Source organism: Amblyomma maculatum, chromosome 4 (assembly GCF_055883805.1).
Source record: "Amblyomma maculatum isolate TAMU_Amacu chromosome 4, ASM5588380v1, whole genome shotgun sequence".
In the NCBI taxonomy this organism is placed as follows: domain Eukaryota; kingdom Metazoa; phylum Arthropoda; class Arachnida; order Ixodida; family Ixodidae; genus Amblyomma; species Amblyomma maculatum.
The window spans coordinates 118797495-118810275 of NC_139347.1; the positions used below are offsets into that span (position 1 = coordinate 118797495).

General features: G+C 46.7%; 1 protein-coding gene across 1 annotated transcript in view; it reads left to right on the top strand.

Moving 5' to 3' along the window:
• Positions 1-7198: 7198 nt before the first annotated feature.
• Positions 7199-12781, top strand: part of LOC146192233 (kelch-like protein 35) — a 54471-nt gene continuing 48888 nt past the window's right edge. The window contains exons 1-2 of the mRNA XM_084600434.1: positions 7199-7405; positions 11408-11607. Coding sequence (XP_084456560.1) covers positions 7199-7405; positions 11408-11607 — 407 coding nt within the window. The remainder of the gene's footprint in view (positions 7406-11407; positions 11608-12781) is intronic.

A 12781-nucleotide genomic window follows, 5' to 3' on the forward strand; every position in this document is an offset into this window, starting at 1 on the left:
GGAATTACATCAAATCAATTTTTTAGGAGGGTTATAAGTGGCAAGCCTTGGGCTGGCAAGCTGACAAACCAAGCTACCGACCCTCCGCCAGGGGAGGTAAAAGATATGACTCTTCACAAATGGGCCCTCAGATTTACATGAACAGTGTCTAAGCCTTACTCTAAACCTTAGCCACAACCCTACGCAGAACGGCCTCACCAGTGTTGAAGGTAGGCACACCACAAAAAGCAGGAAATGGCAGCTGAGAAATCCCCGTCGCAATCGACTGATGCACTGTTCATGAGGGCATATTTCGGCCAATTCAAGCTTCTTTATAAATCTTTACGGCGACAAATTTATTGGTACTTTATTTTGGAGTATGATCTGTCTTTTGGGAAGCGTTTTGAAACATTTTATAAGCAAAGCTTCCTCTCTACGCGGTTATAAAACCCTTCTCATCTTTTTTTTTATGTTGTTTCTTTCTAGCAGCTAAATATTGTGATTTTTTTTCCAGATTTATGCTGCATTCGAATTCGGTTTCTAGCAAACATTAAAGCTTTGAACGCCTGCCTGGCAGCGTACGCTATAGTGGACTGTGTAACTGGCGTAATACTCCGCGTTGCACTTTTTTTTTTTTGCCCCACCATTCGACTCCTGCTACGAGCAAACCTGAAGAGGACGAAGTGCTAGGCGCTTTCTTTCCTTCACTTAGGATGGCTCCGTCTCTGCCCAAACACTTCCGCGAATTCGCTGACTGCGTGGTTCGCACAAAGGACGGTGGTTCCTTCCGATCCCATCGCGCGCTGCTCGCAGCCAGCAGCCCCTATTTCAAAGCCGCTTTCAGCGTGGCGCATGGCTCACCTAGGGAAGTTGAGCTGCTACATATCTCGGCTTCTGCTCTCGAAGAACTGCTAGGCTTCATGTACGAGGATCACGTAAGTATAAGCTTTATTTGCACAAACGATTGTTCATATAGTATCCCCCATAGACTAACGACAAAAGAAAACCTCCAGTAGATATCCACAATGACGCACGCATCTACACAAACCAGCTTTATTGTCCACGATTAACCAGTCATCTTCGGACTAAAAATTATGCCATCGTGACCCGAGCACATCATAGGGCAAACGTCTTCTTAAATGCGAAACATGTGGCATAAAAAGGCTATAATAGCAGCAGGTACTCTTCTTCAGTTGTTATTGTTCTGTAAAGAGAAATTACAAAATCATACGAAAGGCTTAACGATGACCTAACGTATCCTTCGTTTTTTTTCCTGGCCTATTTTTATACTGAGCACGACGTACAGCGCATGTACATATATGAAAATAAAACTTTATTATTGGTAAAACGTGCGATATCCCTTCCCCGCGGTCTCACCCGTGCAGAGAAGGTAGCGCTTAGAAGGATCCGGGTCGTTGTTGCCCGTACACCAGCTGTCACTAGGACGTGGTCATACTTCCAACATTTATATCCTCGCCCAGGATGCCCGATCTGTAAAAACGAAGATGTCGAGGCCGACATCCACCACTTGCTGTGGGACTGCCCGGCACTCAAGCCAACATGAATCCGGCACCTGAGCATAGCTGGCCTTTCAGCAACCAATCCTACCTCATACATCACTTGGACGCAGGGACCTCATCATCGCTCACTTCTGGACTTCATAAAATCAGCCAACCTTTTTCCATTAATTTAATCATTTATTCATCCTTCATCTCATACCCTACTGATGCCCTGATGCAATAAATATAGACTAAAAAAAAACGAGCGAAGGTGCGTCGCAAAGCGGGGGACTTATTTTCAAGGACCTTTCTCTAAATTGATTATTCAGCTTTAAAGTCCCTCACTGCAATCTACCAATTTGCGTCACTGCCTGCAGGTCGAAAGTAATTGCCGTTCCACGAATCTCAAGGGTCAATTGATAAAGACGCTGGAAATTTTCCGGCCAAGCTTGTGCTCAAGAGGTGAGGAAGTAATGCGCAGATCGTGTTAGTGAGAGTGCTCCTTCCTGAAGCCTATTTCAGTCTCATTGGAGCCTCAAGTCCAGTTTTCTTGGACATCAGTTTTACTGGTGAGGTGACTGTGAAATATTTTAGGACACTGGTTTGGAATTATTGGACACTGGTTGGGAAATGTTCCTGTTTGTATTTTGCGCCAATGGACGGTCTCGCGCCGGGATAGTTCCCGGTGTGCAGGGGGGTATAGACGCCATTCGAGCCGATAATGCTGGAGGATGTCCGTGTATGTAACAAGGCGTGAATGAGTGCCTTGGGGAGTGTCAGAGGAAGCGGCAAGCTGAGGAGGGTGCTCCGCCCGGTAGCTAAGTTCTCGGGCTAGAGCATGCGCCTGTGCGTTCTCGCTGAGCGCCTCATGAGCTGGGGCCCATATGAGAAGACGAGGTGTAGACGGTAAGGGGAGAGATCGGAGGATAGTGTGCGCCGGTCGGGATATACGACCTGCATCGAAGTTACGAATTGCCTGTTCGGAATCGCTAACGACTACTTTGGTGGAGGGGTCGGTCAAAGCTAGCGCGATGGCAACCTCTTCCGCGGTGGTAACAGTTGCGGCGTTGAGGACGCTGCAGGCGTTGTTCGTCCATATCCGTCTTTGTGAGCTTGCTATAAATTCCCTGCGACGTAAGTTAGTCAATGGTCACCGGCCTGTTCTAGAATTTCAACGTGATTTGTCTCTGACAATTTTTTTCTCTATTTACAATAACTAGGCTGTGTCGCTCAAAGAAATTTAGCAACTTCCCGTTACAATCCGTCTATCCATCCAGATCGTCGATGTGGCCGTTCATGTCCCGCAGTACAAATATATCGCCCCGTCTCCAAACTGGCTTACACCGTTTACTCGCACATTTAACGAGATCCTTGGTTTCCTGCCTGCGTTGGCTCCCTGTCCCTAAATAAACTACCCCTAGGCACGTCCTCATGTCAACAATTGTTCCTGATACGCAGACATGTTCTTTGCAAGTTGATTTTATTCTGTGCCAATTTGTTTCTAGCTGTATCAACATACCTACCTGAAAGCACGTAAACTTCTTTTCCCTCAGGTATCGTTATTTCAGCCTCCAGCCAACTACTGAGCGTTGTCGCATGAAATCTATTGGTGAAATACAGCCGTTGAGGAAAGCTGTGACATCCCAACGCAACTCAGGCTACGATAGATGCCGTAAATGAGGGCTCTAGAAATTTGGTCCGCCATAAATATTTGACGCGCACTGACATAATATGAAAATAAAGCGCAGTATCGGCCACACTTGTTCGGTGGGCACCTGAACCGCGCCGTAATAAAAATGAGGAAGGTGGAAGTGAATAGGTACTGTAGTGGATGGCTCAGGAATAATTTCGACCACCTACGGGTACTTTACGTGCGCTGATATCGCAAGCCCACGGACGCTTCTTCGATTCGCCTTCATCGAAACGCAGCCACCGGCAGTCGGGAGCACTCATATCGCATAGTATACAGTCGCTTCACGCTTCACCACCATAGGAACTGCGGGTTCCGGCAGCGCTGAACCCGCGTCCTTGCGTTCAGCATTCAAGCCTGAGCGTCCTAGCCTTTAATTCACCACGACGGGGCAGAAAAAAATTACCGTGGTTTAGCTTTGCATAAACGTGGATGGAATAAACTTCATTTGCACGGCTACGCCCATTGACGAGCTTGCGACTGAAAACACGGTTAAGCACTCGTTCGAATGGTATGTTCGGCCTTATGCCAATGAATACGCTGAGACAGTACGTGAAGTAGTGAGACTTGATTTCTATCTTGTTCATCTGTATTGTCTAGTTGATGGTCTTGCGTTAGAGAACCAAGTCTGAACTAGCGCCCCATTGGGTTGTTGTTTTTAGAAAGTTGGCATATGTGCAACTCCAAGTCAAATCGCTCCTTTGCCATTGTCAGGAAAGATGTTTCCCGCTTTGTGTCTTTGTTGTAGTCATCCATGGTGATCACGAGTTTCTCCTCGTCCGGACTTTTTCGGGAAACGAATCCCCATTATACTTCTGGTTGACACTACAAAGTCGTGGACACCCACATTCATTAGGTCAAGGTCACTTGAAGGCCACATTTAGTGCCACGCGAAAGCCGGCTTTACCTAGCGTAGTCAACAGATATCTTGAATTGTAAATTTGATTATAAGAAAGGAAATGCGCAGTATCTGTCAAGGTCACTTGAAGGCGTAAACCGGCGCTACGCTGAAAGCTCGGACTACCTACTGTAGTGAAGCTTCCGCTTCAAAATGTTCCAAGGTACCGATTCACGCAAAATAATGTGTTCCTGCTACCCTGTAGGTTGGCAGTTGTTCCAACTAAAGAGCAGAGCCCGCTCTATAGCTTTTCAATGACCTTTTGCAACTCTACCGAGGTATATAACTTTCTTCCAGAATCATTATAGGCGAAAACCTTCAATGGCTCATGACTCACCAACGTGTCCGTCCGTGAGTCCACGAGAAGTGTGTCACTTCTTCACGAGATTTCGCAGGACAGCGTGAAATTACACTTGTCAGTCAAATTCATGACGTCACTATAAAAACAAAAATCATGTGTCCACGGGGAATCAAACCACCATCTTGCAGATCCCCAGTCACGGGCAGCGTATGGCAAAAAGCCCGATAACTATAGTATTGATACTACCACTTCGAAAATTTGCCGACAATTACGGTACTTCCTTTTGCGAAATGTGAGCGCAGTTGATCAGCTGTTCCCCCTTTTGAAGCTAAAAGCCAAGGAGAGTTTAGCTGCTGATGAACGACGCAGAAGATTGGAGAAATTACCTTCTTCTGATTTCGAGGTAGTCACTGCTTTTCACTACGTATATCCAGGCATAGCAGAGCTCAGCCATCTTTCATTTTTTTTTCTCGATAGATTGAGGCAAAGATTTCGAGCAATGCATGTATGTACAATTACAGACAACTAGTTTATTTCTCACACATGTTCATTCAAGAAACACTCCACTAACAGTCTTTGAATGTCATGGAGGAAGCTTTGTGGTCGGAGAAATGAAGAGATCAAATAAGTTATCAGGAGGTTGCGGGAGGCAGGGCGTGGGCCCATAGGAACGTTTCGCGGCGAAGCGACTAATACCCCAACTGCAGACGAGAAGAAAGAACCTTCGCAAATATCTTATAAACCACGTTGCATAAGGATATAGGACGGTACCCTTCAACAGTTATCAACCGACATGCGACTGTGGTTTCCGGGATAAGCATGGTGTGACCAGAAGAGATTGCAGTGATTGACTGATGCCGCTGACGCCGCTAGCGAGTCAAGACAACGTGGCGAGCCGGCGATTCGGCAACCGAAACCGTCACCGCCACGCAGGAAGAGGGGGGGGGGGGGAGGGTACACGCATGGCGAACGGTATGCTAGGACCGCGAGCAGCAATCGGGAAACAACACGTGCAATCGCCGCCACGGAGGAGGAGGGAGGGTGGGGGGAGGGAGGAGCACGCGCTGCCTCAGCTGCAAAGCTGGTTACGAGGGTTAACGGCGACGATGACGCGAAACTCAAGAACGTGTACCAAAGAGCTTAATGCTGAAACGATGCCATTCGATACATTTTTTGAAAAGCGAAGGCTTTTCTTTACTGGGGTGAACTGTCTGTTTCCTCATAAAAAAAGACCTAATTTTATTGGATTCGCGGCAGTAGGTGATCGCGGGAAAAGTGCCCACGTGTAGGTTGGTTATTGTGTTTTTTCGTTCTTATGTATTGACTCAGCATGCGATCGACAAAACAAAAGTTGCTTGTTTCTGTATAAAGCCGCTAGAGCGAAATAAAAAATTCGTATAGTGGAAGTTAGAGCTCGTGTTCTGTCCCGTCTTTGATGCGAGTTATGGAACCTCACGTAGATTACCCACTAGCCCGAACCCTGACCATTGTATGTATCGCTTGATCACCACGACTGGGACCTCGCGCTGCCATATGTGACATTTACCTACAGTTCTTCGAAGCACGGCATGACGGCTTTTCGCCCTTATTCCTGCTCTTTGGTAGGAACACCGCTTTACTTCTGGACACACAGGTACCGTCTGCTGGCCGCCCCATAACCATTTATGCTCGTGACGCCATTGCTCAAGCTACTGAAGCGCGCCAAGTAGCCCGTAGACTCCTCGCCTATCAGACTTCCCAGAAATCTGCTTAGGATAGGCGACATCACCAATCATCCTAAGGCCCTGGGTCCTTGTTTTTTTTTTTTTATGGTCTCTTGCACGCCGCGTTGGCCTCTCGGAGGAACGTTTGTCCCCCTACAGTGCCCCCTATTGTGTGGTGCGCCAAGTAACCGATGTGACGTATTAACTTGCCCCTCTTGTGCCCGTGTCCTTCGCCTCTCGCCCCGCTATTGACATAGTACATATTTTTCCGCCTGAAGTCATGCAAACTCATGCCTTCTTTGCCAGTTTAACGCCGGGATGGCGCTTACACAACCTGGGGGGATGTTATAAAAAGACGAGGATGAAATGTTTTCATTATAACAGCTTGAGGGGGAAGTTGGTGCGCCACATTTCTGGGTACAATGTTTTCATTCCTTGTGTCGCGGAAGGCAGATAGAGGACGACGAAGTGGAACTGGTTCCATGGTGCTGCTCGCTGCTATGCCAGTTATAGCTGTCTTGTAGATATATTGTAAATATATGTAGTCCTCACGTGACAATATGGGAGGGTGATATCAGAATCAGCCTACCAGAACCCTTTGCATTCACGTTACCTCTAAAACACACAAGGACGTCCATACTGCTTGGTTAAAGCGGGACTTATTATGTGGGCTGGTAGCTGACGTTTTCGCGTCATACCCTTAAAAGTTGATCTTACGTGTCCCCAATAATAGGCACCATAGAGTGATAGGGCTTGATAGGGGAACAACGTACCAGGCAAACGAAGCTTCCGCTTCCACCCAGGTTCAACCAGAGCTAAACCACAGCTAAATTTATTCGCTCATATTACCGACAACAACACCGCGATCGCCGAAGCCGGATTCTTCAAGGAGAGTCCAACGCTATCACGATGAATCGCAAGCCCAACGCCAGAGCAGTCTCTCTTTTCAAATTTATCTAGCATTCAGCGCCTCGCAGTTGCCTTCAGTGGGTGTCGCAGTTTTTTTTTTTTTCACATGTGTCGATGAAAGCTCTGGTGAAAAAGAGTTCCATCTCGTATTCACTTCCTTTTACGCAGTTTGTTGGCCCTTTCCAAATTCGGTCTGATAAACAAACTAGCGTTTCCCAGATGTGCCTCGGGAGCGACAACGTCTTGGATGTCCTGGAGGCGGCTAACTACCTCCAGATGGACGCCGCGCGGGACAAGTGCCTGCGCTACTTGCTGCGGAATTTGCGTGACGAGAACTGCCTCGGAATGGCGGCTTTGGCGGGACGCTACGATGTACCGCATTTCACGGAGGCTGTGTTCCGCTTCGTTTGGGAGAAGTTCCGCACGGTAAGCGATGTGAAGATACGCAGCCCGTCTTGCGGGAGATTCGGAAGCTCTTCAATCGCTTCGCTAAAAAGAAAGATTTGGAGTTTTCATGGTTTGTCGAAATTGATTGCACAGCTTTTTGGCGCCGATTAACATTTTGTGAGGAGGGAGGGGGGGGGGGGGGGGCGTTTCAACTCCGGGGCATTTGCTTCGTATCTACACAGTGTGGATCATAATTCATTGACAATGTTCCAAATATTTTGAAGGTTTTTTGGTCTACATCTCTCGACATCTACGCCTAGGACAGCATCCAAAACTTACAACTCACCGGGAGAGCCTCGCAAGTTGATTTTCTAATATTAAAAATGTGCTCAGTCAAGCACAAGAAGTATCTCTTCAGTACCGACCTTGTGATTGAGTAATCTTTATTAAATGGATCTGGCACAAAGGCCTCAAAGAGTATTTACTGAATAGGGAGGAGGGTGATGGACAGGGAGTTTTATTCGCTTAGCCGTTCTAACTTCATTATATTCATATGTTATGTGGTTGCCATGCATTAGAAAAATCCAACTTAATGAAGGCAGCTTTCAATGGGTATTGACTTATTGGGCGTTGATAGGGGGTCAGATCTGGTGCTCTCGGCTCGTACTATCTGCGACATAGCTGAGGATGAGAGCACAATCACGTTTGGAAGAGAATGGATGCATATAAACGCCTATCGGAGTGATGATTTGGTTTGCTTTTTGTTTTAGGGAGTTTAACATCTCAAAGTAACTCAGGCTATGACAGACATCGTAGCAGAGGGCTCCGAAAAGTTAGGCGATCTGGAGTTATTTACCGGGCACTGACATCATAGAGCACACGGACGCTTAGCTTTTCGCCGGTATCTAAAAGCGGCCGCCGCGGCCGGGATTCTACCCCGCATCATTGGGCACATTAGTCAAGCGCCCTAACCCCTGTACCACCCTGCCCGCCTCGATGTCATCATTTCCACATCACTGTTATCTATTATCAGGCATATAGAACCATTTACTGCATATCGCCCGAGAAATTGCAGCTCATGCCCACAGTACATGCCCATCCTTCAGTACAGTATATGCCTCATTTGGGCTTAGTGAGGTTAGGAGGCCAAATGAGGCATATACTGTACTGAAGGATGGGCGTGTACTGTGTTATCGAGGTTTACCAGAGAGGCGACAACTAGGAGTATGTTTCCTTGTCAATAAGTATATAGCGGGTAATATAGCTGAATTCTATAGTATTATTGAGAGGGTGGCAGGCATCGTAATTTGCATAATAAGCGGTATAAACTGAAGGTTGTACAGGCCTATGCATCTAAATGTAGTTATGATGACCAGACAGTTGAAAGCTTCTACGAAGATGTAGAATCGGCAATGCGAAAAATAAAGACGCAGTATACTGTACTAATGGGCGACTTCAATGCCAAGGTAGGGAAAAAGCAGGCAGGAGACAAGGCAGTAGGGGACTATGGCATTGGTTCTAGGAATAGCAGGGGGGAGTTACTAGTTGAGTTTGCAAAGCGCAATAACTTACGAATCATGAATACCTTCTTCAGCAAACGGAAGAACCGGAAATGGACATGGAAAAGTCCTAACGGGGAGACTAAAAATGAAATCGACTCCATAACGTGTTCAACCCCCGCCATTATGCAAGATGTAGAGGTAATCGGGAAAGTGCGATGCAGTGACCACAGAATGGTGAGGTCCCGAATTAGCCTAAATCTGAAGAAGGAACGCAACAGATTAGTAAGAAAGAAACCCATCAACGAATTAGCAGTGAGGGGGAGGGCAGAAGTGTTCAGGATCTCGTTACAAAATAGGTATTCAGCTCTAACCGAGGATGGCGACATTACCCTAGAATTACCCTAGAACAATAATTTCAGAGATATCATTACTGAGTGCGCGGTAGAAGAATAGAAGAAGGCGGTAGGATAGTTAGAGAGGATACCGGTAAGCTGTCTAAGGAGAGGAAAGATTTGATTAAGAAACGCCAGAGTATGAAAGCTTCCAATCCAACAGACTAGATCGAATTGGCCGAAATATCAAAGCTAATCAATAAGCGCAAGGTGGCCGATATAAGGAAGTATGACATGGAAAAAATTGAGCATGCTGTAAAGAACGGGGGAAGCCTTAAAGCGGTAAAGAAGAAATTGGGCATATGCAAAAACCAGATGTATGCGATAAGGGACAAGGCGGGCAACGTCATCACGAATATGGACAAGGTAGTCAAAGTAGCCGAGGAGTTTTATACAGATCTCTACAGTAGCCAAAGTAGTCAGAACCGTAATGAGATTGGTGGTAGGGAAAAACAGTCAGACGTTCCACCAGTGACGAAGGACGAGGTCAAGAAAGCACTAGAAACTATGAAAAGGGCGAAATCAGCTGGAGAGGATCAGATAACTATAGATTTGCTGAAGGACGGGGGGGATATCGTGCTAGAAAAACTGGCCACCCTGTATACGCAGTGCCTGGTGTCATCGACGGTACCGGAACCATGAAAGAATGCAAACATTATTCTCATTCATAAGAAAGGGGACTCTAAGGACCTTAAAAATTACAGACCAATTACTGTCTGTTACGTATAAGGTATTTACTAATGTGATCGCTAATAGAATCAGGACAACCTTAGACTGCAATCAAGCAAAGGATCAAGCAGGGTTTCGGAAACGGTACTCTACTATCAATCATATCCATACCATCAATCAGGTTATTGAAAAATGCTCGAAATATAACCAGCCCTTATACATATCATTCATTGATTACGAAAAAGCATTTGACTCAGTTGAAACCTCGGCGGTGATGCAGGCATTGCGAAATCAGGGGGTAGACGAGCCGTACGTGAAAGTGCTGGAAGATATATATAGTGGCTGCACAGCAGTCATAGTTCTGCATAAAGAAAGTAACAAAATTCCCAAAAAGAAAGGTGTTAGGCAAGGAGACACAATCTCCCCAGTACTATTCACAGCTTGTTTAGAGGAAGTAATCAGAGACTTGGAATGGGAGCAGTTAGGGATAAGGGTAGATGGAGAATACCTCAGTAATCTGAGATTTGCTGATGACATTGCCTTGCTAAGCAACTCGGGGGATGAACTGCAAATAATGATTGATGACCTAGACAGGAAAAGTAGAAAGGTAGGCTTGAAAATCAGTATGCAGAAGACTAAAGTAATGTTCAACAATCTCGGGAAGGAACAGCAGTTTACATTAGGTAGTGAAGTACTGGAAGTAGTAGGCGAATATGTCTACTTAGGACAGATAGTAACCGCAGATCAGGACCATGAAAAGAAAACAACAAGAAGAATAAGATTAGGATAGAGCGCATTTGGCAAGCACTCGCAGATTATGACTAGCAGCCTACCGGTATCGCTCAAGAGGAAAGTATACAACATTTGCATCTTGCCTGTACTCACCTATGGGGCTGAAACGTGGAGGCTAACCAAGAGAGTTCTACTTAAGTTGAGGACAACCCAGAGCGCTATATAACGAAAAATGGTAGGGTAACATTAAGAGATATGAAGCGTGCACAGTGGATCAGAGAAATAACTCAAGTTACCGACATTCTAGTGGAAATTAAGAAGAAATGGACATGGGCAGTACATGTAGTGCGAAGAGAGGATAACCGATGGTCGCTGAGGGTAACAAACTGAATTCCAAGGGAAGGAAAGCGTAGCAGGGGGCGGCAGAAAGTTAGATGGGCGGATGAGATTAAGAAGTTCGCAGGGGTCAAGTGGATACTACTAGCACAGAACCGGGTTAAGTGGAGAAATATGGGAGAGGCCTTCGCCCTACAGTGGGTATAGTTAGGCTGATGATGATGAATTGCAGCTCCAAGTCCACAAAATGGAATATAAACACGGAGCAAACCAGCTGTGAATTTTTTTTTTTAATTGATTGCGATGATGTGTACCTCTTAAGCACTTCGCGTCGATGGTGAAATATCAGTTCGAATCAGCTTGAAAAGCACCCAACATTTCCTGTAACCCCGACCACGTCTTCTGCGCAGGTGTGGCGCCAGAGCGAAGAGTTCCCTGGCTGCGGATCGGCGCTGCTCCTCAAGTTGCTTGCGGCCGATGAACTGAACGTGCGTCGCGAGGAGGAGCTGCTCTACGCGCTCCACCGCTGGTCTCCGTCAGCCGCTGGCGAGGATCCGCCCGTCCTTTTATCGCTGCTGCAACACGTGCGCGTTGGCCGCTGCACAGAAGAGTGAGCCTAAACAATGACTACACTTATGTACGGGGTGCCACTCAGATGCTGGACAATCCTCCCGGCCCGTGTGTGCAAATGACTTATGTTCATGGCCCTACGTAGCGTGATGTGCTCACCGCGGCTGCAGGACAGCATTTGTGTTTGCGCAAGACCAGTCAGAGGCACACGCCGGGGTGGATGCGTTTGCTCTGTCTTAGCTAAATATTGGAAGACTTGTTTTCCTTTTCAGAAATAACCAAGTGTGTGTGTGGGGGGGGGGGGGGGGGGCGCAACAGGCTTTTGTAGCTTTTGTAGTTAAAAAGTAGAGCGCTCAATTTGGTGAACTCTAATGTCCTGATGACTTTCGTGAGAACGCCATCTAAAGCTCGTCAATATTAAGGCAATAACCTTTAATGGCTCATGCTCGCGGATCGTGTCCATCCGTCCGTAACGCTTTCGTTACGTAGGAGGCGGTAGCTGACAGCTGGCATGGCCGAGCAATAATTGGACGTAGGGCTTCTTGACGGTACGTTTGGCAGGAGCTGCCAACTCAGGTCGCTCCTTTCATTTGGGAGGTTGATATTAGCATCAGCCTGCCAGGACCGCTTGCATTCTCGTTACCCCTACGACACGCAGCCTCGTCCATACGGCTCGGTAAAAGCGGACTTTATGTGTGGGCTGATATGACAAGGCACACGCTTGGGCATGTTGGTTATACATAATCGGTGCAGCGCATATAACGAAGGCTGATAGCCGCGTTAAGTTTACGAGAGAAGTCATAGAGAAAAAAAGCTCTGTCCTGTCCTTATCTCTCTAGTTTGGTCTTAACGCTGCGCGTTTCGCTGAACTAAGTGGTAGAGGCCTAGAAAATTCCAAAAAATCTTCAAAACCAATACATAAGCACCACGTAAATTGGTCTGTGTGAAAGAGAAACCTGTTTTCTAAGCCACCGATAAGGAAATGCTCGCAGCTTGCCATGTGCCACTATTGCTAGGTGCTGAGTTCCGGTAATGCGTTTTACGCCATTTGGTGTGTTTTTTTTTCTCCTTGTTTCAGAATGTCCGCCACTGTATCTAAACAGAGGCAGAGCTTCAGTAAACATCAGTTGTAAGTTAAGCGCTGTGCCTCTTTCCTCTCGTCTTCGTCGTATGCGTTGTACCAATAATAGTTGACTGGTAGCTTACGCTATCGC